This window comes from Sinocyclocheilus grahami, unplaced genomic scaffold, assembly GCF_001515645.1.
Source record: "Sinocyclocheilus grahami isolate Dianchi unplaced genomic scaffold, SAMN03320097.WGS_v1.1 scaffold405.1, whole genome shotgun sequence".
In the NCBI taxonomy this organism is placed as follows: Eukaryota; Metazoa; Chordata; class Actinopteri; order Cypriniformes; family Cyprinidae; genus Sinocyclocheilus; species Sinocyclocheilus grahami.
The window spans coordinates 199,148-226,711 of NW_015505584.1; the positions used below are offsets into that span (position 1 = coordinate 199,148).

Here is a 27,564-nt window from a genome sequence, read left to right on the forward strand (position 1 = left end):
CCGCCACATCGTCCTGGACTACGTGCTGCAGGTAAGAGCTAGTTAAATACCGCAGGGACTCAGGGTTAAACTTTGTACTCAAACAACCTTTGTACAAATTCCTGTGTCATTACATCACAGTCACAAGACGCAGGTAAATAATATAGATTTATTGGCATTAATATAGCATTTATGGTTGTTTGCGAGAGAAAGGATGTTTGAAAGAGAAAAAAAACTTGATCAGTTCTTGTCACACAATACTTGTGTCCTCTCATTGCTCTTCCTGTGTTCTGTAGAGACCGCACGCGCTCAGTTGAAATAATTCCCCTTTGCGAGGTCAGTCTAGCAGCTAGAATTCAAATGACTTGAGCGTAATTACCATAGGTTGACCTTTCTCTCAAAATGATGTGTAGCAGCCCGGAAACTGTTAAATCTCTCCAGTGAGTCTGTAGTCAGTGAGTGTTGTAATGTGTGTGGTTTACAGGCGGTCAGTGTGCAGTGTATTGCGCCCCCTGGTGGCTCAACGAAAGAACTGCTTGTTTCCAGTCAGTTGTGAAAGAATAAAGGATGTGCGTTTGGGATTTCAGGAAGCAGATGTGATAGATTTGATAATGCTTTATTATTGAAGCATTAGTGGTCACAAGTGTTCATTTTTATAGTTTGTTTTTGTTTGTATGCTTTAGCCAAAGTCCTTGACTTTTTTTTTCTTTGTCATGTCATAAGCATTATTTATATATCTATTTGGTTTTTCATAATTTTACTGTGATCAAAATTGCATATAATATTTTAGTTTAGAATATGTGTGACGTGAAACCGTGACCAAATTTATAAACGTTTATAAAACTGTATATCCAAAATATGTGCACATGAATACATGCATAATATTACTTATCTTGTTGTTTGGTGAAGCAAAAAAACAAAAAAAGTCTCTGATTTTGTTGACGAAATGTTAACTCTGATATTTCCTATTGGGAAAATTCCCAAATTAATGGTGACCTCATGGATTTAATGTTTCACTTTTGTTTTAAAAATTGATGTCAGTAAAAAGTACCTGTTCTTTTAAGTAGGGAATTAATTTTTTTGTTTTGTTTATATTAATCTTATTATTTTTCAGATTAATGTGCTGCAGTCCAAGAGACGATCAGAAATCCTCAAATCGGTAAAATATTCTTACTCATGATTTATAATTAAGACTTAAGATTCATATTCTCATGTTAGTTGTATTATTAAACCTGTCGTCTGTTGTACAGATGCTGTCTTTCATGTACGCACACCTGACCTTCTTCCATCAAGGTTATGATCTCTTCAGTGAACTACAGCCCCTCATGAAACAACTGACCGGACAGGTACATCACAATCTGTCTGTCTGTCTAACATGCAGTCTGTTTGTTTGTCTGTCATGCTATCTATCTATTTATCTCTGTGTGTCTGTCTGTTGTACAATTTATTGGTCTGTTGTGCGATCTGTCTGTATATCATACGATCTGTCTGTCTTGTCTGTCTCTGTCGGTTTGTCTGTCTCTGTCTATCGTACAGTCTGTCTGTGCCTGTCTGTCAAATAATCAACCTGTCTATCGTACAGTCTGTCTGTCTATCTAGCATACAATCAATTTATCTGTTGTGCCGTCTATCTGTCGATTGTATAATCTATTGTACGATCAGTGTGTCTGTCTGTCATACAATCTATTGTACAATCTATCTGTCTGTCTATCATATGATATGTCTTTCTCTTGTACAGTCTGTCCGTCTATCTATCATGCAAGCTATGTCTATCGTACAATCTGTCTATTGTACAAACCGACTGTCTGTCTTTCTGTCTCCATCTATTGTACGATCTGTCTGTCAAACGTACAGTCTCTCTGTTTGTCTGTCTGCTATTGCACGATCTATCTGTCTGTTGTACGATCTATCTGTCTGTTTGTCTGCTATTGCACGATCTATCTGTTGTACGATCTATCTGTCTGTCTGTTTGTCTGTCTGCTATTGCACGATCTATCTGTCTATCGTACGATCTCTCTGTCTGTCTGCTATTGTACGATTTATCTGTCTGTCGTACGATCTCTCTGTCTGTTTGTCTGTCTGCTATTGTACGATCTATCTGTCTGTCGTACGATCTTTCTGTCTGTTTGTCTGTCTGCTATTGCACGATCTATCTGTCGTACAATCTCTCTGTCTGTCGTACAATCTTTCTGTCTGTCTGCTATTGCACGATCTATCTGTCTGTCGTACGATCTCTCTCTGTTTGTCTGTCTGCTATTGTACGATCTATCTGTCTATCGTACGATCTCTCTGTCTGTCTGCTATTGCACGATCTATCTGTCGTACAATCTCTCTGTCTGTCGTACAATCTTTCTGTCTGTCTGCTATTGCACAATCTATCTGTCTGTCGTACGATCTCTCTCTGTTTGTCTGTCTGCTATTGTACGATCTATCTGTCTATCGTACGATCTCTCTGTCTGTCTGCTATTGCACGATCTATCTGTCTGTCATACGATCTATCTGTCTGTCTGCTATTGTAGGATCTGTCTGTCTGTCGTAGGATCTCTCCGTCTGTCTGTCTGCTATTGTACGATCTATCTGTCTGTTGTACGATCTATCTGTCTGTTTGTCTGTCTGCTATTGCACGATCTATCTGTCTGTCGTACGATCTCTGTCTGTTTGTCTGTCTGCTATTGTACGATCTATCTGTCTGTCTGCTATTGTACGATCTATCTGTCTGTCGTACGATCTCTCTGTCTGTCTGCTATTGTACGATCTATCTGTCTGTCATACGATCTCTCTGTCTGTCTGCTATTGTACGATCTATCTGTCTATCGTACGATCTCTCTGTCTGTCTGCTATTGTACGATTTATCTGTCTGTCGTACGATCTCTCTGTCTGTTTGTCTGTCTGCTATTGTACGATCTATCTGTCTGTCGTACGATCTTTCTGTCTGTCTGTCTGCTATTGCACGATCTATCTGTCGTACAATCTCTCTGTCTGTCGTACGATCTTTCTGTCTGTCTGCTATTGCACGATCTATCTGTCTGTCGTACGATCTTTCTGTCTGTCTGTCTGCTATTGCACGATCTATCTGTCGTACGATCTCTCTGTCTGTCTGTCTGCTATTGTATGATCTATCTGTCTGTCGAATGATCTCTGTCTGTTTGTCTGTCTGCTATTGCACGATCTATCTGTCTGTCTGCTATTGCACGATCTATCTGTCTATCATGCGATCTCTCTGTTTGTCTGTCTGCTATTGTACGATCTATCTGTCTGTCATACGATCTCTCTGTCTGTTTGTCTGTCTGCTATTGTATGATCTATCTGTCTGTCGTACGATCTTTCTTTCTGTTTGTCTGTCTGCTGTTGTATGATCTATCTGTCTGTCGAACGATCTCTGTCTGTTTGTCTGTCTGCTATTGCACGATCTATCTGTCTATCGTACGATCTCTCTGTTTGTCTGTCTGCTATTGTACGATCTATCTGTCTGTCATACGATCTTTCTGTCTGTCTGCTATTGTACGATCTATCTGTCTATCGTACAATCTCTCTGTTTGTCTGTCTGCTATTGCATAGTCTGTGTCTATATTGTGCGATCTATCTGTCAGTTGTACAGTCTGTTTAAATACAGATCTGTCTATCTATATTTGTTTATAATTAATTACTAACGGTACTGCATTCATTTATACTAAGCATGTGCCAATACATGCTTAGCATATGTACCAAATGTGCCAAAGCATGTGCCAAAATAGTGGTCAAATAATTTAATAATTTCTGTCTCTATGTAAAAGCGGAAGCCTGATTTCTGCACCAAACCAGCGTTTTCATTTTCACCCTGGAGAGCTGATGGGCACGTGAACCTTTGTTTCCTGTGGGCAAGAATGTGATGGGATTCTTGAGATGTGTGATTGGCTGCTGCTTACACAGGCCTTGCACTGGAAAAAGGAAGTTAAATTGGGTGATTAAAGGGTATTCCCTGTCTGGGAGTTAAGTTGAGTGTATTTGAGACGTGAAATATACAGCACAAGGTTATCAGGATTTGTTTTCTGCTGTCTGTCGGACATTATGAAGCTCAAAAGAGTGGAGCAATTATGTCGAGAGGTTTGGAGGAGTTGCTCGCAGGTCTGTGTTTCTGTTCATCATGGACTGCGTATGATACTTTGATATTTTCATTTTAGTTTTGACTGCTTTAAATTATTTTTGACATTTTAGAATAACTGTTTATGAAATAACACAGTATGGGTATTGGCTATATAGTGACCATAAATAAACAAAATGAATGAAAAAATAGAATAAATAATAATATTAAAATAAAATGAAATGGTTTTGTAAAGTAGTTCATACTTTTCTAAAATGTATAGGTGCTTTGTAAGTGTTTCTTACTTTTTTATAATCGGTCTGTGCTGTACTGAAAAAGCTTGTCCAAAAATAGCAGTATCATAGTTGAAACTTTTAGTCATATTAATGCATCTCATGATTGATTCATGCTCACAGGTTTTGTCAGGTGGTCAGTCTTTGTCAAGCACCTCTCGAGAGTGGAAACTTGAGGTTGTAACTGCGACAGAGAAAAACATTTCCCATCAGATATTATCAGCTGAGCATCTGCCCCTTTCCTGGCGGATCAAAACAAAGAGCTCGACCCAAATAACACGATCTATGTGTGCTTTTATGTGACTTGTTTCCATGCATGATACCAGGGGATGGATGATCGCTCTCTGTATCTGAACAAATACAGTGTAAAGAGAGTCTATTACAGTTCCTTTCCTCAACTTCCCCTATAGAAAAGAAACATCAGTGGTGTATTCTAAGGCAAGTTTCACTAGTATTATTGGTTTTGCATAGGGTTAGTGATTTGAATAGGCCCTTAAATGCTAGTTACTAAAAGTTGAGAAAAAAGCTCATACAAAATCTTAAGTAATTTGAACACGTCCTAATGATGACAATCAGTGTTCCTGATTGTGACTATGAGCCTCTTAATTTTCTCACAATTTCTGCCTGATAAAATAGAGCTTAGCTTAACCATAAAAATATAATTGAATGATGAAAATGCACATTTTATTACATGGCTTTTCCAGGTCTAGAAATCACACTTTTAAAATTACACTTCCTCATTTATCCAGGTTTTCCAAGAATCCTGGTTCTTTAAAAGGAATCGGCAGTTGTTGAGCGGATAAATTAAAATGAGAAATATCTTGACGTTGAGCTGTTTTAATACTTGTCTTGTTTGAAATCATTTTAAGTCATCTTGAGTCCAACTGTTGCAGTCTTGACGGGTTTTTCTATTTAATAAAGCATGATCTGATGAGGTTATTGAATAGAAAGTGAATGGATGTCTATATGCAATGGGAATTTATATGGAAATAGACTGTGAAATCACCAGTTTCATTTCACACGTCAGTTCTAGAGGTACTTCATCTACTGGATCATGATAACATCCATTTATATATCAATATTAAAGACCTAAACTTGGTAATAATCCACAGTTTAAAAGTTGGATTGACGAAGTCCTTCACTGTAGTGGAATATTCCCATAAATACATTTGGATTTTGGTGATCAGAAATTAGTTTTACTGTTAAAAGCGCTTTTGAATTTGTTTAGCAGTGTGTAGTGGTGGTGAAGCAGTGTATTATGGTCAGTCATCATCTTGGGATATGGGAAAATAATGAGGCAAGAGTGGTTTTCCGTCCAGATGTAGGAAACCAGACCATCTTCAGATCACATGACTTTGTGTTTGAAGTGGTTTTTCATTGGCAGCAATTCCTTTAGTTATTCCAGTTTTATAAAGTTCAATACTGTTGGGTAAAGACGGCGTCTCGCTAGCAGTCTTGAATACGTTCTTTGCCTTAATTTTTTTAAATAAAGCAGAATTTTTTTTATGGAATATGCACCTGCTTCTAAATGACTCTGACTCCAGATTTCTCTTCCTGTCTTCACGCATGCAAACATCTGTAAGCCGTTTTCATGCCTGTCTTTCAGCTGGATCAGCTGGTGATGGACTCCACAAAAGAAAGGAAGGATATGGAGATGAAACACTCGACTATTCAACAGAAGGTACTCCAAACATTAATGACCCACAAACCCCAGGCCATCGCACACTGTACAGGGCCAGTCAGAAAATATTCATTGTTTAGAGCAACATGAGGCTTTGCAGCACACTGATGAAAGCTGAAACCAAGCAACAAAATCATGTTGAAACAGAATATCCTTCCCTACTCTCCTCTCCTCAGGGTTTGAGCTTTAGAAATGATCTAAAGTACACAAAGTGAAGCTTTTGCCTGATATACTGTGCACAAGTTTATGAAAAAAACAGTCAAAGTAATAAAGTTGCAGTTATTACAGTAGAGCCATTCATCTTTCGGTAGATTAGGACCGAATCCTCACCCATGGCACGTGCAAGTGTGTTTTATGTAGTAGTAGTAGGGTTGTGAGGATGGCAAGATTTCAGTAGTCAATACCAATTCTGCTGAAATGTCATTATTCTTACCACAGCAGTTTACAGTACATTGGCTAGTGCTTTAAAAATTGTGTAAATGTGTAAATTACCCCTAAAGGTGCGGTGTCGTTTTCCTTTGCATGGTGAAATGGAGAATTTCAACAAATTGAACCCCATTCAACAGAACTGAACACAAGTGGAAAGCCACATCGCACATTTTTCTGTGAAACTGAGAATTGTGAGGCTCTTCTGGTGGCAAAATTTGGTAATTCTCAATTTTGCCAAAAAATTCAAAATGTGAATTTCAAATTTGGTTCATATTTGTTAATCATTGAACGGTTTGCCGCGTTATCCCATAGAAAGCAGATTGGTTTTGAAGATGTAGGGGTGTGCGATATTTATCATCTACAATTATATCATAATTGTTGTTTTAACGATGTGCGAGCTGACATTATCGAGTATGTCACTCACTTTGCAAAAAACAAACAAAAACACATCGGTCCAAAAGCATTCACTGCGTGATGAAGCCTATTGGAATGCAGTTAGAATTAGGGTTGTGACGGTGAGGAAATTTTCCCACCGGTTAATCGACGAGTGACAACACCGGTAATACAGGTATCACCGTTGGGGTGGGGTGTTAGTTCGTTTGAGTTTCCCTCTTTTCCCTCGCTTTCAAATGGCTTGTAAAAGTGGCGTGCAAATTTTACTTTCACTTTCAAATTAGCGGCAACTGCCGCAATTCGGCATCAAGCAATTGTTCGTTTGAGTTTTCCTCGGATTTCTTGGCTTTCAAATAACTTTAAAAAGCACCGTGCGCATTTTATTTTCACTTTCAAATTAGGGGCAATTCAGCGTTGATTCAATTCAAGCAACAACAACGTCAAACTCAGAACTTTTATTAACAAAACTAATAAAAATACACCATATAGGCCAGCGGTGGCGAACTCCGGTCCTGGAGAGCCCCAACCCTGCAGAGTACAGCTCCAACCCTAATTAAAACTCACCTGCCTGTAGCTTTCTAATAACCCTTCAGACCTTGATTAGCTTGTTCAGGTGTGTTTGATTAGATTTGACGCAAAACTCTGCAGGGCTGCGGCTCTCCAGGACCGACGTTCGCCACCCCTGATATAGGCCTATGCCTAATAAAATAACAAATTACTTAGGCTACATAAAGTTTAAATAGGTATATAAAACTGAAAATCAGCAAACAGAAATTTGTACACAAATAAATAAGAAATATAGAACGTTAGCAAAACTAAGAAAGCTTGGAGGCACGGCATTTACACCTTGATATAAAATAAAAAGTTTAAATAAAGTAATCAGTAAACACTGTGGAACCAAATAAATAAGAAACGAATGTTTAAAAAAACTTCCAGTCAATAGGCTTTTCAAAATCTAAAATATTGCCAAACAGGCGCCTTTGCATTTCCTTTCTAAACAATCTTCTGCCATCGTCTTGTCTTTCTCACCTCACTCTTGTCAGTCAGCTCGACTCGCTCTCCTCACGTGATAAATAAAATCTGACTCCTGCTCCGTGATGCACTGTCGTTCGCGCACGGTTCGGCATGCTGCATTGAGCGTTTAGTTTTTAAAAGTGTCTGTCCTCTAACTGAACTAGGCTAAATGATTTTTGTTACTATAAAAAAATCTAACCGACGGTGGGGGGGCGGTGCCGCGGTAGGCAAATAACGTAACCGGTGTAACCGAAAACACTGTCTATCGCAGCAAGCCTAGTTAGAATGATGTTCGATGTTTTTATGAAAGCAAAAATATAGCCTTGTATAGGTTTTTGTTTTTATATATAGAAAATATGATGCTATCACACAAGTAAGAGTGCCATTTACCAAATATCAGTACGCGAGCGCAACAATATTGTCAGGATTTTTTGTTTGTTTTTTGTTTTTGTTTCGCCAATGAAACGGAGCAGAACATTTGTGCATCTCAGAGCAACACTGATGTTTCTTTGTTAATGATTGTTTTTTTGAACAAATCAATTTAGTCAATGATTCAATGATCCATTTATAAAGACAGCCACTTGCATTGTTTCTAAATGAATCAGTTGTTTTGAATGAATCGTTTGAATGAACGATTTAACGAATCACTGATTAAGACAGGGACTTGTCACCTACTGATGGATTTAATATCATGTTAATTTATCCATGACGGGCCTTTCGTTATCGAAAAAGTCCAAAAATATATAATTGTTTGTCAATATCACACCCCTACCTTGTCGTGCTTTATGCTTCACTATCCTATGGGCACACAACCTTGTTTGTTTGCAAAAATTTCTCTAATATATCTCCGCCTTAAATCACAGTTAAGCTAAATTAAAGTAGCATATGTATCAGAAATTACAAATAAAATATCACAAATTTCAAATACCAATTGAAATCTCTTTATATTTAATATTGTAAATGCTTCATTTATGTCCTGGAGACGCTTGATAAAACACTGAATTAGTGTATATTCATCTAACACTCCATAATGAGACATGCGCTTGTGCCACAGTGCAGCTTGTTCTTCAGCTCATTCACTCATCCTCTCTCTCTCTCTCTCTCTCTCTCTCTCTCTCTCTCTCTCTCTCTCTCTCTCTCTCTCTGGCTGTGTTGGCAGTTGTTAACCTGCTCTCTCTTCTTTTCTGACTGCTCATATGAGGCCGTGCTGCAGGTGAGTCTGTCCCTTCTATATGTATCAGAAATGACAATTATTTGTAGAAATGACTGTCCCTTCTGCCTCTCCGTCTGAACGCTGCGTGAATCACCATTACACTGATACCTGCGTTAATTATTGTAAAATTGTGCATAATTGTGTTAATTATGTTCATTAGACATGCACTTTTATGTCAGTAGCTAATTTTATATGTAATCAAAGCAAAGTATTGTAATTTGATTTTAAAAATCTGGAAGAAAATGCTTTAAAAACACATTGAAGTTTTTAATCACTGTTGTACTTGAAGGAGAAAATACTCCAAACAGAAGTGAACCAAAGCGCACCGCGACTGTGTAAATGTTTAATGCTCTGCTGGGATTGGTGGATCCAACACATGAGCCACAGTTAATGAATTCATTCATCGACCGCACACACACACACCCCCACACATGCTAGAGCTTTACTGAAGGGGAGGAGCCAGCAATAGATACTAAGGCTAATGCCCGGCTCAGTCTGCATATACATGGATGTACATAAACACACACAGTAGAGGCTCAGTGATGGTAGACAGCCCTGACGGGACAGTCACAATAATGATTGGGAGTTAGATGCAGCGTCACTGCTGACTCACACACACACACACACACACACACACACACACACACACACGCTCGCTGCTCTGTCCGGCATGAAGATCTTCAGCAGGTTTCACTATGTGTGGTATCTGGTGAGTCAGTCGTTTTTAATAGTTCATGTTAATATTCTTTGTCTCTTTTGACTTTGAGCGATGATGAATGTGAATGTGACATCTTTTATGTATCTACTGATCAAATTCTATGGCTGATACCACTGTGTTTGAATGAATATCAGTTTAATGGTCAATGACTAATACGGATGTCCGATTTGATCAAGAGATGATAACATTATTTTGAAGAATAATTTAAATTTAATAACTCAAAGAATGTCAGCTTTGTTACCAAGTAAAATTCAGTAATATATATATATATATGAATTCATGTTCCATTGTCACTTAAAGTGGACACATTTTCAGTCAAATAAATAATTGTATTTTATTATGCTTGCTTCAAAATCTATTTAAGAATTATTTAAGAATTTCAGCCTTTTAATTAGACTTTTTTTCTTGTTATTATCATGACAGTTTTGACTTGCAAAAAAAATAATCATGCTTATCTTAGAATTGTTTTAATTCTATTTAAGAATTAAGAATGCTAGCCTTTTAACATTTTACTTTGTTACAATTATGACAGTTATAGACTTCATTTGTTTTATTGCAAAAATGGAAAGCATGTTCATTCAAAAAATCATCATGATCTTCAGATCACTGACCCTCAAACTTATTCCACTTCATTTAAGTATTTATAGTATTCAGTATTAATAGTTGGAAGAGCTGCAGGTACGGTAAGTTGCTCTGTGCTTTGATGAACAGAGGAACAGCTGTAGCCCCATTCTTTGGTCCCGGCATCCTAAATATATTAAGTGGCCCGGCTCATGTATCAGATCATGGCTGGTTGATCAAGTTACAGAGAAATGGAAACCAAATCTGCTTTTTTAATAACAGTCGGTGCGGTTGTGTTCATTTTGCTCGCCCTGCTGTAAACATACAAGCCAAGGGTCATACTGAAGGTCGTGGTCTGTAGTCCACTTAGAGGTGAATTCTTTAGATGGAACTCTGAGCGTAAATATTATAATTTCTAATATTAATTCATAGTATTATTATTTTGCAGTTATTACATTTTTTTCATATTTGTAAATTTTTTATTTCATTATTGCTTTTTTTGTGTTTTTTTTTTTTACAAAAATAATGCAATATAAATTGTGCAATAGTTACATATTTCAGCAACATTAATAAGGCTGGCCACATAAACCCTCAGGTTATTTTGATAGCTGAAATATGACCTTTGGAGTTTCTCTGTGTGTTTTACAGAAACATTTCTTGGTCGCACTTTACATTATGGTCCAATTTGTTACCTAATTTGCATAATCCATGCATTAGGTATCAACAGCAAGCAGAAGATCTGTACCACATTTATTAATCTAAATTAATGTTCATTTATAAATATGCTATTTTTATTCACATTTGTTCATAAAAAAGCAATTTATTTTTAAATTTGACATTTTAAAATGTATGATTTATATGTACAAAAATCCTAGATTAAAAAATATTGTTGTATTAAGTATGATTAAGTACTGTAATATGTTAGTATTGTTGTATTATATTATTAGTGTTTTTTTCTTCTCATTGTGTCATTACTTTTCTCTGGTAGCTTGTAAAAAGGAAACATTTGAATTGTTATAATTAAAATACAGTGAGCGTTACACTCTCAAGCATGCTTAAAGAGGGGCTGAATTATTTCAGATCATTCAATAAGGCAAAATTCATGCTAACCGTTCTCAAACTCCTGAAATGAACCAAAACTGCCCCAGTTTAAGTTTTCTGTAGGTGGCTTTGAAGAAAGAGTCTGCTAAATGGTCGACTGGGTGTCTTCTGGTTTGTGGGTTCTGTTCTCCGCTGTGCACCGGAGATGTGATGTGATATCTGTTAGTAGTGCGGTCTAGTGCAGATCAGACTGGATTCCCGCAGCAGTATGCAGGTCAGGCTGTAAACAAACCTCCTCTACTAGTATGTCACTCTTATCTGTCTTCAGCTGCTTGAGCTTTCAAAGGCAAAAACACAGGATCCAGTGACGCTCTAGGGATACTGGGGCTCTGCTAGTCTGAGTTCAGCTGGTCTCACATGACATCTACAGGAAGCAGGATCTTTGATTGTTCTTGTGGTGAACACCAACCAGTGGCCAGAGCGGCGTATCATGATTTCTTACAGTACTGTGGTGTTATGCCCAGATAAATTCACCATATGTAGAGCTAATTATTGGTGGTTTTGATCTTAGTTTAAGTTTTGGTCTGTTGGTTTTAGTTTATAGTCTAAAGTTGTCACACTTACAGTTTCTCAGCAAAATTGTCGTCAACAAAACACAGTCTTTTCAAACAGAATCTGAGCAGTGAAAAGTTTCTTGGGGGAGCGCTGACGTTTTGTGAGGAAACACAAAGTTTTTATTTTTTTGTACAGTAGAACAGTAGTTTTTTTGTTTTGTTTTACACAAAATTTTACTAATGTTATTAATGTTTCAAGAAATATTTCACTAGAAAATCCTGTCATTTTACTCCTGTTGGTCCAAACCAGTTTAACATATTTTCTTCTGAGGGGCACAAAAGAAGAGCCTTTGAAGAATGTTCATGCTGCTCCATTCCATAACACAATGTAACAAAAATGTGTTTCCCTTAAAGCGCCCCTATTATGCCTCGAATATTACCTTTCATGCAGTGTGTCATGTAGCTGTATGTGAACATAAACTATCTGCAAAGTTGTGAAGCCGACATTGAGCGATAAATAAAGTTATTGCCTATCAAAAAAAAAAAAAAAAAAGTCGGCTCGCAATAGCCTAAACGAGTCGTCAGGAATTCAAATCTTATTCTGTTACGGCTCTACGTCACGAAGTAACACATTTGCATAATGTCCGCCCACGTTCTACATCGCCAACTTGCCCGCCCACAAACAGTAACATTTCCGTGTGGTTAACATCATGTCGAGAAGACGCTGTGAGAGTAAATTCGTTTTATCACATCTTATAATTACCACAAACTTGTCAACACTTGACACTTACCACTAAATACTTATTTTACCGAGGAATTTACCAATTAATTCTTTAAAAATCCTACAATGTGATTTTCTGGATTTTTTTTCTCATTTTGTCTCTCATAGTTGAGGTATACCTATGATGAAAATTACAGGCCTCTCTCATCTTTTTAAGTGGGAGAACTTGCACAATTGGTGGCTGACTAAATACTTTTTTGCCCCACTGTATATATTAGCATTGTTAATGATACACAAAAAGTCATCTGATTTTAGTATACAGCATGTCAAACTTCATAAAGAAACATTAAAAATAAAAGCGAAACAAAACTTTTATAAAACAAATAGTTTCACTGTGAAATAAAAGTGAATAGATATTGGGCTTTTGAGCTTCAAAATAACAAAGAAAACATCATAAAAGTAGTCCACTATATTCTGAGAATCTCCCCTTCTGCTGGCACGCTCAGATAAAATATTAGTTTATTAGACGCTCAAGAACCAATCATGTTTGGCATCGATATACTGTCAAATGGCATTGATTTGCCATTTCTGCTGTTTGTATGACTTTTGTACTAGTTTCAGAAATGTAAAAAAAAAAAATCCAGTCCGTTTTTCTTGAAAGAATTAAAGTCATTATGAGTTTGGAACAACATGAGGGTGAGAAATTGATGAACGGATGAACAATGCCTTTACATTAACCTTGAATGCAGTTTAAGTCACTTTGGATAAAAGGGTCTGCCAAATGCTGTAATGTAAATATAAAGATCTGGGATGGTAACCAGAAGGTTGTAGGTTTGAATCCCGTATAGTAATTAAAATGTTATAGCTGTTCACTTCAGGTTTCTTCAAGATCTGACAGTTGCTAAGTCCAAGAGTCTTGATGATCATAGCAATATTAATAACCTGACTAGATAAAGGAAAAAAATTGGTTGTAATGTTTCTGCAGCCAATCAGTTTATTTTATAAAAGAATTGGGTGTGCATCATGTGGGGTCAGCCTAAATGTGTGTGGAGTGTTTATACAGCATGTGTATTAAATATAGATATTGACTAATAATTACTGTATTAACACCTAAGAAGCTCAGTTCAACAAGTTTGATTTCCTGCCTTTTTTTTGTGCTCAGGACTTCTCAAATGACGACACCAAGCTGGAGTACAATGTGGACGCAGAGAATGGGATCGTCATGGAGGGATATCTGTTCAAGAGGGCCAGCAATGCCTTCAAAACCTGGAACAGGTCTGAGACCAGACAGAAAATCATACTGTGTCCACTTACAGCAGTAACTAATGGCCTATTTACTGGACAGCTCCAGGTAATCACGTATACATTGTTTTCTTTGCAGGCGATGGTTCTCGATTCAGAACAATCAGCTAGTGTACCAAAAGAAATTTAAGGTAAACATAGCATAATATAAAGAACACGCAAGTAATTTTAGCTTCAGCTGTGTGTTCAGCACTCATTGTGGCGTGTTATTTCAGGATAACCCTACGGTCGTGGTGGAAGACTTGCGCTTGTGCACCGTCAAACACTGCGAGGACATCGAGCGCAGATTCTGCTTCGAAGTGGTTTCTCCAACAAAGTGAGTATTAGCACACAATTCTGATTCTCATAGCAGTTATGCTGCATGTTTGCAGGGAACACGAGCCACATTTACTCTTTGAACAGCTGAATTACTTAATCAAATAATTAAAGCCTGTTAGTTTTCTGTTTATTTAAATGGTAAGTGTCATTTCTGTGCCACTAGTATCAAATTAATAACTGTTTTGGAACACATTTGCAGTTGTTAATTTAATGATATTTATTTATTTATTTATTGCTACATTGGTATTTTATTACCAATAATTTCCACCATCTCAGCAGTGTATAAGTGTAACTACTGAAAATAGTTTTCACTAATTGAAATCAAGCTGAAATAAAAGTTAATAAATGGTAAACAAATAAAATAAAATCTATAAAATAAAATATAAATGAGAAACATTGCCCTAGAAACTAATTGAAATTTGAGTTAAGTACTAAAATGACTAAAAACCAAAATTAATTTGTTTAAAAATAATAAAAGGATGAAAGCATGTAACACGGCTACTAAAACTAAGTTTAAAATGAAAACTGAAAATAAGAAAAGTGATTTCAGAATATAAATAAATACTACAATAGTATAAAATAATACTAAAAAAATACTGTTTGTAAAAAATTACTTTTAAAATTAGTCCAGTATATTAATATGTAAAGAGCTGAATGAAACTATTTTCTTAATCAGTATTTTGTCTTGTTTCACAGTATAAATACCTGAATATCCATTATCCTGAATAAAAAAATTTTTAAAAATCACATTTCAAAATTTCTGATTTTAATCAAATATGTTTTGAAAAAAGATAATTTTTCAAACCCCTTTTGCAAACTGTTATTGTTTTTAAGCACAGCATTAATAAAATGTCAAAGCGTATGCCTAAAAATTACAATAAAATTAACATTAAAATATATACTATGAAAACTTAACATTTTAGAGTAAAGTTATTTTTCTCACACCTTTTGCAAACTGTTATTGTTTGTTTGACATTAATCAAATGTCATAGTTTATGCCAAAAACATACCAGAGTGATTAATATGTTTTATCTCACTTTAAAACAAGACAAAAAACTGATTAGTATGATTATTTTTCAGTGCATATGTCACACTGTACATATGATTGATGTTGTTTCTGCTAAAGGAGCTGTATGATGCAAGCGGACTCTGAAAAACTCAGGCAGGCCTGGATCAAAGCCGTCCAAAACAGCATCGCCACAGCCTTCAGGGACAAAGCAGAGGACGCAGAGGTACCGCAGTTTCTATTTCATCCAGCTAATTAACGGCAGGCTAGAGATGCTAATGATGGCGGCCAGTGCTTTGATAACAGTGCAATGTGTTTGGCAGAAGATGGAAAGAAAGTCGTCTGCATCTTCAGGCAGCCTGGACTCGGGTGGCGAGGTGAAGGAGAGGAGTCTGAAGGGCGAGAGCGCGCTGCAGAGGGTCATGGCCATCGGCGGGAACAGCAGCTGCTGTGACTGTGGACAGCCGGAGCCATGCTGGGCCAGCATCAACCTGAGCATCACGCTCTGCATCCAGTGCTCGGGCATACATAGGTGTGTGTGTGAGAGAGAATGTGTGTGTGTGTGTGTGTGTGTGTGTGTGTGTGTGTGTGTGTGTGTGTGTGTGTGTGTGTGTGAGAGAGTGTGAGTGAGTGAGTGAGTGAGTGCCTGCCTGCCTGCCTGCCTGTCTGCATCTGTGTGTGCCTGCCTGTGTGCCTGTGCCTGTGCGTGCGCGTGTGCCTGTGCCTGTGCCTGTGTGTGTGCCTGTGTGTGAGTCTGTGAGTGTGTGTGCATGTGCCTGTGCGTGTGCCTGTGTGTGAGTCTGTGTGAGTGAGTAAGTGAGTGTGTGCGTCTGCCTGTGCGTGTGCCTGTGTGTGAGTCTGTGTGTGTGAGTGAGTGTATGTGTGTGCTTGTGTGTGTGTGTTCGACCGCAAGTATTAGGGAAGGTTTTGTGTGATTTATTACAAATGCTGGGGTTTTGTTTGTCAGGAGTCTTGGCGTTCATTTCTCGAAGGTCAGATCTCTGACGCTGGACTCGTGGGAACCTGAACTGCTCAAGGTGAGTCTGTCTGGAGACGCGAGGCTTCACTCCTGACACGATGAACATATGGATGGACAGATGTTTGTTAGAGAACATAAACATCTGTCCAGATCTCAATTTCCAATAAAAAACATGTTTTATTATAACAAAACATTTGACAAGATGTTTTTTTTTCTCTTCTCATTCCAAGATGGTCCAGCTCTCTAATAAAAAAAGAAAACCTTCAGTTCTTATATATGAATGAATAATACAATTAATTTTTGTATAGCTGATGTGTGAGCTGGGAAATGGTGTCATAAATAATATTTACGAGGCTCGGCGAGAAGAATTAGGTGCCAGGAAACCACAGCCAGGAGATCCCAGGTACTGCACTGGAATTATTTTATTTATTTTTTATTATTTTGTTTTAATGATTTTTTTTTATTTAATTATTTATTTATTTTTAGAAATTAATACTTTTATTCAGCAAGAATACATTAAACTGATCAAAAGTGCTAGTAAAGACACTTTTGTTACGAAAGATTTCTATTTCAAATAAATGCCGTTCTTTTAAACTTTCTATTCATCAAAGAATCCTGAAATATATCATGGTTTCCACAACAATATTAACCAACACTGTTTTTAACATTGATAGTAATCAGAAATGTTTCTTGAGCAGCAAATCAGCATATTAGAATGATTTCTGAAGATCATGTGACACTGAAGACTGGAGTAATGATGCTGAAAATTCAGCTTTGATCACAGAAATAAATTATATTTTGCTATACAGTGGAGATAAAAATGAAAGAACAACCTACAATTTCCTAAATTTCAAGCTCACTGTAGAAGAGCAGTTTAAGCACATTTCATAAATTAATTGTATTCTGAAGCACAGTATAAAAACTTCAGTGAGATATTGGAAAAATAACTCAAAATTAAAAAAGTTAATTTAGAGCACATTTACAGATACTTCCAAGCTATTGGTGTTAATCTGGCACCTGGTGCTAATTTCCTTAATTGTCTGACAAACCCTATTTAACAGGCAGCATTCCTCTAATTTTCACTGAGATTGGGCCGCTCTAAGGTGACTGAAAGCCTGCAACAGGAGGCTGTCCAGATGAAGGCCAAAGGGACGACCCTTTCAGCCACTGCAGGAGAAGCTGGTCGTTCCAAATCTGTGATTTCTAGAATATTGCAGCTTTACAATGACACTAATTCATCTGGTCGTCCACGTAAGACAAATGCAGGAGAAGACAGGATAATGCAGAGACTCTCAGTGGGGAATCGGTTCAGCACTGCAGCTGGAATTGCTCGTCAGTTCAGCGCTGAACAGAGTAAGGTTCTGTCTCGGCACGTCTGTATCGAGAAGTCGGACTGGAAGCACACTCTGCAGTGGCCAAGCCTCTCATCTGCAGAAAGAATCAAAAGGCTAATAAACAATATTTCAGAAAAAATAATTTATAGATTGTTCTCTAATTTTGATCTCCACTCTATATCCACATAGAAATCAACTCTTTTAAATTGTAATAATATTTCACAATATTACTGTTTTTACTGTACTTTTAAAGACTTATTTAAAAAGTTAAGACATGTTACTGGACACAAACCTTTGAACAGTAGCTTGAGCATTATATTTTATATAGTCGCTTACAACCTTAACAAAAATGCTTATTGTCCTTTTGAAATGAGGCTCAAGTGTCTATATACTTTTTAGGCTGACTTTGTAGACTTAATTTCAGTGAAAACATGTCTTAGTAGTGCTGGCTGTTGATCAGATTTTAGATTTTAGAAAAATAATCTTTTAGAACGCAAATCAAAGGAAAGATCAATATCATGTAGGTATTTATTTTAGTTTAGTCCATGTTGCATAATGCTGGTATGATTCATTTTATACAACAATATATTCGTAACATTTGTTTAGGGTTGTAACGATATACCGGTATGGCGGTTTTATCACAGTCTGTGAATATTAAAGCGCAACGAGACTGCTACATGAATAATCTGCTTGTTTCTGCAGGTCTCTGAGTGGTGGCGTTTTATCTACTGCATACTGAAGTACGCATGATGCTAATGGTGTTTTCAGCGTCTACATAAACATGAACATCAGCAGAGCTGCTCTGAGAGAAAACTTTAATAAACATTTCCTAGTTTTATTTGAGAAAAACCATTGTAAAATACACAGGTCCGCTACAACCCATCAAAATAAAAGTTCAATTTAACTTGAAATTATGACAGAAATATATTAGCATTGTATATTGAAGTACATTGCTAATATATTAACATGCTAAAGTTATAATAACAACAATTAAATTTATTTATTCATAAAGGAGACTTCAATACTTTCATTAAAATGGTTTCAAGTTTGTTGTAATAAAGGATTTGTTCACTCAAATAACTTGTTCTTTTAAGAGTCATTGTTACTGATAAGAATTATTGTTTAATATATACCGTGAAAACCGCAATATTTTTATGAGATGATTATCATACCGTTACAACCCTACATGTGTTGCTGGTTTCAGAGATACACAGTATAGTGAAGTGAAGTTAGACGTGGAGCAAGAAAGCCCCAGAATACTCTCTGCCGTTACTTCTGGAAAACATGTTCAGGTGTGAAAGCTGATCGTTTGTGTCTCGTGCTCCACAGGCACGAGGTGGAGGCCTACATCAAAGCCAAGTACGTGGAGCGCAGGTTTGTCCAGAGACTCTCCGAAGACGAGATCAGACAGAAGGTTTCAGCACTGAGTAAACAAGATAAACCTCTCAGCGGCTGTTCGGATGCTCGCCCTTCAGGAGGACCATCAGCGTCTGCTTCATCAGGTGAGTGATCCCAACACCAGTGTGATCTGTCTGCTCTTTCCTGCAGTTTCACGCTCTGTGGGGTCCATTTAACCTTTGCTTTGTCTCGCCGTGGCCCGTGTCAACATCCGTCAGCATCCATGCGATGTGTTTGGACCACCGTGGACAGATGTTTGTGGTGTTTTACTGTGTGTCTGTGTGCGATCCTAACGCTGCTCTGGGCTTTTGTGTTGCTGAAGCGAACCACGAGTCTCTCTTCTGTGTAGACGAGCTCGATTCTCTCTTCTCCTACTTTAACACCTCCGCCAAGCCCTGCTGTCGTAAGTACAGCTGTGTGTGTCTCTCCCGCCATCCTGTTTCAGTGTCAGCATTCAGCACAATTCACAGTCACTGCTGCCTCGCTTTTATTTCACCAGTGGGAATTTGAATTGAATTGAATCCAGGGTTAAAATTTAATTAAATTAAATTGTAATTTTTTTTTTTTAATTAAAATGAATGTTAACTGAAATAAAATATAAAAATCTTCAACTTATTTTATTTCAGCTTGTTAATAAGGTAGCATTTCTCATTTTCATTTAGTTTAACTTGTTTTTCTAAAACTAAATAAAAAAATATAGACATTTAAAAATAACAAAAAATAATAAAAATGACAAAAACACAACAAAATTGAAGCTAACAAAAATTAACACGAGAGCAGAAAATATATTTAAAAAAAAAAAAATAATAATTCTGTTAATATCAATATATAATAGTATCTTAAAGGTACAATATGTAAGATTTTTTTGTATAAAAATTTCCAAAAACCACTAGAACAGTGTTATATATTTTGCTGACTTGTGTATTTACATTATCCCAAATGTTTGAAGAATGTTTAAATCCAGAGAAATAAGCAATTTTAACTAGTGGCACGGACCGTGTCCATAGTGTCATTGTGTCGCCTGCCAATGACGTCATAACCCCTCAATTTCCGGTTTTGTTTTAGAGCCCGAACCAACCCGAAACCTTTTTTTTTTTTTTTCACAACGAATAACCAATAAAAAAAATGCTGTATTTCACGATTGCATGCAACGGTCAGTAAACAAATACATGTAAAGAAACAGAATCATTAAGGCTCGGCCAGTTCACAAGGCAAAAGAAAAAAACACTTACCAGTTATGAAAGTTTATGAACATCAGGTGCCTCGGTCACATAAATTCTGCCGAGTTTTTGAATGGTTGCATACGACAAGACGATAATTCTTCCATCGTGCAAATTATGGTCATTTTCGTCAGTTAAGGCTCGTTAGCATTCGGCCTGCTTTAAATCAGACACAGAGATGCAGTGCGGTAAGATCGCATTTATTTGAATTAATTAATTATATAATTTATTTAAATTAGTGAGAGAGAGGGATGAAAGTTGCGTGTGTGAACCTGCGTCTGCGCGCCTCTCTCTACAACCAGTGAGGCTTAGTTACTTCAAAAGCAGCGATTTCTACCCTCATTGCAGAGAAATATAAAGTTGCGAGTCAGTAGCCTGTCAAAGCTATTTTACTAATAAAAGTTGCTGTGCTGTGTTGTGTTGTCATGTGCACTAATGTGTGTGCGTGCGTCTATGAAAGCAGCGTAGCCTAGGCTACTGCATATAGTTTTAGTTTAGCTATAAACCCGAGCCCGACCCGAACCCGAAGCCATTCATTAAACATTAACCCAAACCCGAACCCAACCCGAAAGTATTTCGGGACCCGTCGTGCTCGGTTCGGGTAGCAGACCTCTACCGGTGATGACCGCACAGAGTAGCATTATAACAGAACTAAATGTATCTAGTATGATAAAACAGCACTGCTTTACCCCACATAGGCACGACCGGAAGCAGCGGAAGCGCTCGACTGTGGCATAATAAAAGCTCTGCTGCTTTACCCCACATACGCACGACCGGAAGCAGCGGAAGCGCTCGACTGTGGCATAATAAAAGCTCTGCTGCTTTACCCCACATACGCACGACCGGAAGCAGCGGAAGCGCTCGACTGTGGCATAATAAAAGCTCCGCTGCTTTCGAACCGTGTGTCACGCTTGTTCAGTGGCCTCGTTTCGCTTAGACGGCTTTCAGCCTCACCCTGCTTCATTCTACTACGTTAATAAATCATTAGTTCATCCATGAACATGATTTCTGCCCGAGTCCCGTCGGATTGCATCAGCTGTGGGGATGAAGACCACAACTCCCATGATTCCACACTCAGTCACGCGTCATCAAACTATGCCTTTGTCTCTGTTTATTTTGAATACGTGCCCTCCAGCGGCGAAAATTACATATTGTGCTTTTAATGATACTAAAATAGCATTGAATGACAGGAAGATAAATTTACTGAATTGCAATTCAATGAAATTCAATAGTCATACAAAACAATTTTGACAAAGTAATACATTTTCATGAATCATATTATACTTAATTATAAACATAATTAACTAATATTATTAATTTTGACTAATTGTGCCTGTTTATTGCCATTCATATATCCGATCATGCACCATAGATTATTTTACACAGTAAAACACAATAAATGCTTTTACTTTCATATAATAAATGTTATTCCTCATACAGTATGTAGATACATTTCTTTAATTGATTAGACAGGTTTCTTAATCATTCTGGCAGTATTCAATTTCGTTTTTATTACAACCATAAAACAGATTTTACATTTTGCACAAAATCCCCACAAATGTATCTCTTCACGTTATAAAAGTAAATGCTGACATCAAAATGTGAATCTGTTCATTATACATTTATATTGAGCTGTAACCTCTTAAAGGTTTTAAAAATAGACCATCACAAATTTCTGATTTCAAATATTGATTATATTGATTACATTTTAGTTTTTCTGAATTTCCCCATTTGATGTGTGTGAACATGAAAAATGAAATGTAGTATTAAAAACAGCTACTACTAGTGGTGTTCTGATCTTCTTTGAATGTTGTTCGACTTGAATTCTCCTTATTAAAATTAAAATTCAGTAATTTCGCATCCTGATTGCTAACGCGGTTCAAGTTTAGACCGAGTTGCGTGTTAAGTTGAATTCAAATTCTAGAATGTGCCCAATCAACGCCCTGCTGGCTCTCTATGAAGAAACATTGCATCATCTCTCCATCGCTCAACATCAACATACATTTTCAAGTTTATTTGTAAAGCGCTTTTCATGATGCAAATCGTTGCAAAGCAGCTTTACAGAAAATTACATTTCTACAATATATTTAGTACTAAATTTCCACATTTCCATTTCCATCGCTCTTGCCCGTTTGTCTTCTCTGTTGGACGTTTTTGTGCACTTCCACTTGTTTTCCTGCATCACGCTGTGTTTGGTGCTGGTTTGCACACCGTGCCACAGAAGAGTCTGGGTGTAAGTGTATCTCTCTGTTTGACAGTAAAAAGCTCAGACGGTGACATGACGAACCTCACAGATGGCAGCAGAGAGACTTCCTCCAGCGCGCTCAACAGCACAGGTCTGTCTGATCTCCAGAGCTGCCACTGTTCTGGACACAGATCGTGTGATGGTTCTCATGCGCTGTTGATCATCTGTCGTTCAGAAGCCCCAGAGCCTCACGAGGAGAGTTCTGGTGAAGATCTGGAGGTTTTCTGCGAGCCCAAGCAGTTGACGCCGGGCCTGCAGCTGTACTGGGCGTCTTTCTCCCGCAGTATGCCGGACATGGCTGAAGCTCTCGCCCACGGAGCAGAAGTCAACTGGACCAACACAGACCACGACAACAGGACGCCGCTCATAATGGCTGTTCATGGGGTGAGGAGAACACATCAGACCTGATCGATTGGTGTGAAAGAGCCAGATTCACTTCTTCATGACATTATACACAACTGTGTGTCTGTGTCTCTGTGTGTGTGTGTGTGTGTGTTTGGTTTTGTTTTGTTGTTTTTTGTTTTGTTTTGTTTTCTGTTGTTTTTGTTTTTGGCTTTCTTTTATGTTTTGTATTGTCTTGTGTTGTGTTGTGTTGTTTTTTCTTTTGTGCATTTTTTTTGTTTGTTTTTTTTATTTTATTCTTTTGTTTTGTTGTTTTTTTTATTTTCTTTTGTGCATTTTAAGTTTTTGTGTGTTATCTTTTGTGTTCTCGTTTTTGTTTTTTGTTGTGTTTTTGTTTTCGTTTGTGCATTTTGTAAAATTTTAGTTTTTTGTTTTCTTTTGAACGTTTTATTTTAATTTTGTGTGTCTTTGGTTGATTTTTGCTTTGTGTTTTTGTTTTTTGTATGTTTTGTTTTGTGTAATATTTTGCCTTTTTATTTTTTTATTTAATTTTATTTATGAATGGTTTTTGTTGTTGTTTGGTTTTGGCTTTGTTTCATTTGTTATTTTTGTTTTGCTTTTTGCTTCGTCGACTTACAACAGTTAATATACACATTATACAAATATACACATATATTTTAAAAGGTTATTTTACTTTTAAAATAATGTTAGTTCTTTACATTAAAATACTAAATGGTCCTGGTTTTATTGTATGATTCATCAGTGCATGCCAAATTTAAATGTGAAATGCATCACATTACAGGAGTGTTATGGATTATGAATGCTGTTTTATTTTTATCTTCTGGCAAAGGCTGAGTGCTTGAAAGTGTGTGATGAGTTTCTCACCTGTGTGTCTGTATTAGGGGTCTCTGGCCAGCTGTGAATTCCTGCTCCAGAATTCGGCCAGCGTCAACCAGCAGGACAATCTGGGCAGAGGGCCTTTACATCACGCCACTCTCCTGGGACACACCGGGTCAGTTCTGCTCAACACTCAGGTCTTGTTTCGTAAATGGTTTGTTTCTGTTCCGTTGCTTGAATGTTGTGCACATTTCTTAGTTGTGACTCCTGGTTTAATGTTATGATTTTTATTTTTATTTTTTGCTGCTGCTGCAGGCAAGTGTGTTTATTTCTGAAACGGGGAGCCAATCAGAATGCAGCAGATGTCGAGAATCAAACACCGCTTTCAATCGCGGTCAAGGCAGCAAACGCTGATATTGTCACGCTGTGAGTTGCCATTGCTGTTTGTGTTTGTACCTTTTGAAAAAGAAAGCTGTGTCGAGACATTAAGTGTTAACGGTTGAATGTGTTTCTGTGTGTGCAGGCTGCGGCTGGCCAAGATGAACGAGGAGATGCGTGAATCCGAGGGTCTGTATAGTCAGTCAGGTCAATATAACTCTAACAGCCCTACTGAAATGCAGTATCGGAAATGTATGGAGGAGTTCATTAACTTGCATCTCAGAGACTCCTGATGTATGCCGAAATCGCCACAACCTGAAGCAAACGCACAAAACCAGTGAATGTACACAGATATCACATGAAGCTGAGCTTCAACTGGCCCCAGGATGGGTTCATCTAGCTTAGTATTTGAATGTAAAGTGAACAATAATAGGACATGTGCAATAACGAATAGTGATGTGAAAACATGCTCCTTATTTGCATTGTGTGTACGTGTCTTAAAACGGTCGGTCTGTAAGAGTAGTGTAATGAAAACTCAGCCCACTCAGTATGTTCAGGATCACTCTGGCGCATTCCTGATATTTATCACAATATTATACTTGAGGAAGTGAAATCAAATCAGTATGTTTATAAGTATTACATTTGTGAAGACACAGTAGATCTGTATCTTCACTGTATCTTAGACAACACTGTATTTGACCATAGATAATATATCAGTAATTAGGAATGCATGTTTTGTTAACGATAACAGTAAAAAAAAAACAATAATAATAATCATCTACAGTGGGGAAAAAAAGTATTTAGTCAGCCACCAATTGTGCAAGTTCTCCCACTTAAAAAGATGAGAGAGGCCTGTAATTTTCATCATAGGTATACCTCAACTATGAGAGACAAAATTAGAAAAAAAATCCAGAAAATCACATTGTAGGATTTTTAAAGAATTTATTTGCAAATTATGGTGGAAAATAAGTATTTGGTCAATAACAAAATTTCATCTCAATACTTTGTTATATACCCTTTGTTGGCAATGACAGAGGTCAAACGTTTTCTGTAAGTCTTCACAAGGTTTTCACACACTGTTGCTGGTATTTTGGCCCATTCCTCCATGCAGATCTCCTCTAGAGCAGTAATGTTTTGGGGCTGTCGCTGGGCGACTAAATACTTTTTTGCCCCACTGTATATTGAAAATTTATTTTAGCACAAAGTAACACTTTTTTTTTTTTTTACTTTTAAAAATATATTTTATGTAGCAGCCTTTGGTTTTATGCAGATCAGTTGAAATTTGACAATTTACATTACAGAAAGAAATAAAATAAGAAGATATTCACACGTTTAGCTTTAATTATATAAATATATAATGTTCTGTAATATTGGTAAAATCCTTTAAATAATTAAATGTTAAATTTAATTATATATATGTAATTGTCTGTAAAATTGTATTTTATAGTTTTTTGTAAAATAGCTAAAGTAATTAGTTTATTTATGTATATTACAAGAGAAATTTGACAGTCTGAATGTTGCTATAAATATGATATTTTGATCATTTAATTTAGTTTAAGTGAATGTGCCAAATGAGTTGTCCCGATTATTAGCAGGAGCTGCAGTTCTGCATGGGTCTCAGAGGGGCGCAGTAGAGCTGGACTCTACACCCCACTGCTGCTGTTCAGACACATACAGCGGTCCCTTCCAGAGGCTTTCACCTTCCTCTGCTCCATTTGGCCACAGATGTTTACCTCTTTGATTTTCACTGATTTTAATTGAGCTCTTTTAAACAGATTCTTATATTTAAACTTCTAAGCATAGTATCATTCCTGCAGTTTCTTTACAGAGCAGTCTAAAAGCAGTCTCAGATTTATTAGTATGCAAATATAGGTCGGAAATGATTATTATATATAATTCTGCAAAGCAATGTTGTATGTGTTATTTCTGAACGGCTCTCTTCATGTATCTGCTTTATTTCTCACTGTTATGACACTGATTGTTATTTTATGTGGTAATTATGTATCTCACATAACTCTTATTAGAACCCAGAATGTTTCTTTAAACAGAAATCAACACACTTTGCCAAACACTTGACAGTATTTCATCAAAATGTGTTTTATGTGCTACTAAATGATAAATATCAAGAGAGAACAATGTAAACGGTCCGTAAATCTACTTCATCTGCATCATGTGCTCTTCACCTCTGCATTTCCTCCTTTCCTGCTGCTGCGTTCTCTGAGTTTCTCACCACAGGTATGCGCTCCTCTCTCTGTCTGGAGTTTTGAGTATAGACGCACGCACTCTACTTCCTCCATAATCGAGCTGTTTTCTTTTTGCAGGAGATGAGACGTACCAGGACATCTTCCAAGACTTCTCTCAGATGGCATCGAACGACCCAGACAAGCTCAACCGCTACTGAGCGAACACAGCATACTTCCTCAACATTACTGCAGTGTGAGATTTCTTCCAAATCGGATTGGCTGCAGATTGTGCATAATATAAAATGTTTTCATCATTAGGTTTTGTCTTCATTGACATTTTTTTAAAAATCATATGAAATCAGTGGTGCTGCCCACATAATCTGGGTGACACCAGCAGAATTGCGTTTTTATTGTAAACGTTTCATATGTGACCCTGGAGCACAAAAGCAGTCAATACATTGTATGGGTCAAAATTATAGATTTTTATTTTACACCAAAAATCATTAGGATATTAAGTAAAGATCATGTTCCATGAAGATATTTAGTAAATTTCCTACCATAAATATATTAACTTAATTTTTGATTAGTAATATGCATTGCTAAGAACTTCATTTGGACAATTTTAAAGATGATTTTCTCAAAAAAAAAATTTTTTGCACCCTCAGATTCCAGATTTTCAAATAGTTGTATCTCAGCCAAATATTGGAAAGCTTATTTTTTCAGATGATTTATAAATCTCAATTTTAAAAAAAATTGACCCTTATGACTGGTTTTGTGGCCCAGGGTCACATGTAGGATTTCATTCGTGGATCCATTGGTCTCTATGAATGAGTAATGTAATATTTGAGCCATAGGACTTCGTTTATGAAACATGCTAAATTAATTTGTGTGTCGATAAAACATGCGACTGGTTTTACAAACAATTTACACAAATCCATTTGGCTTGTTTTTCATAAATGAGGCCCATTTTTAGCTAAATAGTCAATTTTAGTAAATTGCATCGGTGTATGACTGTAGCGCAAGGATTAAATAATTTACGTTTACATCATTTCGAAAAACTATACTTTCGTTACATAATTTACTTGACTATTCTACTTCAGTTTTGGAAGAGAAAATCTTGTGAAAATTTATGTTAGCATGAACACGCCACTTTATATGTTCAAACAGCATACAAGTCAAACATATTCTTCCCACAGTGTGAGGGGTGTAAATTATGTATATTCTGTACATACGTCATCTTGGGTTGGGAAGTGTATTTTGTGGTACTTCAAATGTTGTGATAAGCTTGTTTGCATTCATATTGTAATCATCTCTGTATGATCCATGCGCTTTTAAAGATGTATTCAAAATATATAATAAATTGTT

At 36.9% G+C, this 27,564-nt stretch overlaps 1 protein-coding gene across 4 annotated transcripts; it reads left to right on the forward strand.

The window, feature by feature from the left end:
• LOC107550671 (arf-GAP with coiled-coil, ANK repeat and PH domain-containing protein 2-like) lies at window positions 1-26,675 on the forward strand. Of its 4 annotated transcripts, none has more exons than XM_016232009.1 (19): window positions 1-31; window positions 1,094-1,138; window positions 1,230-1,325; window positions 5,939-6,013; window positions 9,009-9,062; window positions 13,820-13,932; window positions 14,039-14,090; window positions 14,175-14,275; window positions 15,404-15,509; window positions 15,607-15,815; window positions 16,251-16,320; window positions 16,571-16,665; window positions 18,926-19,098; window positions 22,473-22,550; window positions 22,635-22,843; window positions 23,704-23,813; window positions 23,954-24,064; window positions 24,162-24,223; window positions 26,338-26,675. In XM_016232009.1, exons 3-19 carry the CDS (start codon window positions 1,230-1,232, stop codon window positions 26,415-26,417), a joined length of 1,794 nt encoding a protein of 597 aa, XP_016087495.1. In that variant the 5' UTR covers window positions 1-31; window positions 1,094-1,138; the 3' UTR covers window positions 26,418-26,675. The 4 variants fall into 4 exon arrangements, with proteins under 4 accessions (XP_016087495.1, XP_016087496.1, XP_016087498.1 ...); XM_016232010.1 differs by having other exon boundaries at window positions 24,162-24,205; XM_016232012.1 differs by lacking the exons at window positions 23,954-24,064; window positions 24,162-24,223; window positions 26,338-26,675 and having other exon boundaries at window positions 23,659-23,790.
• Window positions 26,676-27,564: the final 889 nt, after the last annotated feature.

Excerpts from the sequence above, each read along its gene's own strand:
- LOC107550671 (XM_016232009.1), top strand. The coding sequence starts at position 1,230 with ATGCTGTCTTTCATGTACGCACACCTGACCTTCTTCCATCAAGGTTAT. Across the intron at positions 9,063-13,819 it reads CATATGAGGCCGTGCTGCAG|GACTTCTCAAATGACGACAC; the intron begins GTGAGTCTGTCC and ends TTTTGTGCTCAG. Across the intron at positions 15,510-15,606 it reads ACAAAGCAGAGGACGCAGAG|AAGATGGAAAGAAAGTCGTC; the intron begins GTACCGCAGTTT and ends TGTGTTTGGCAG.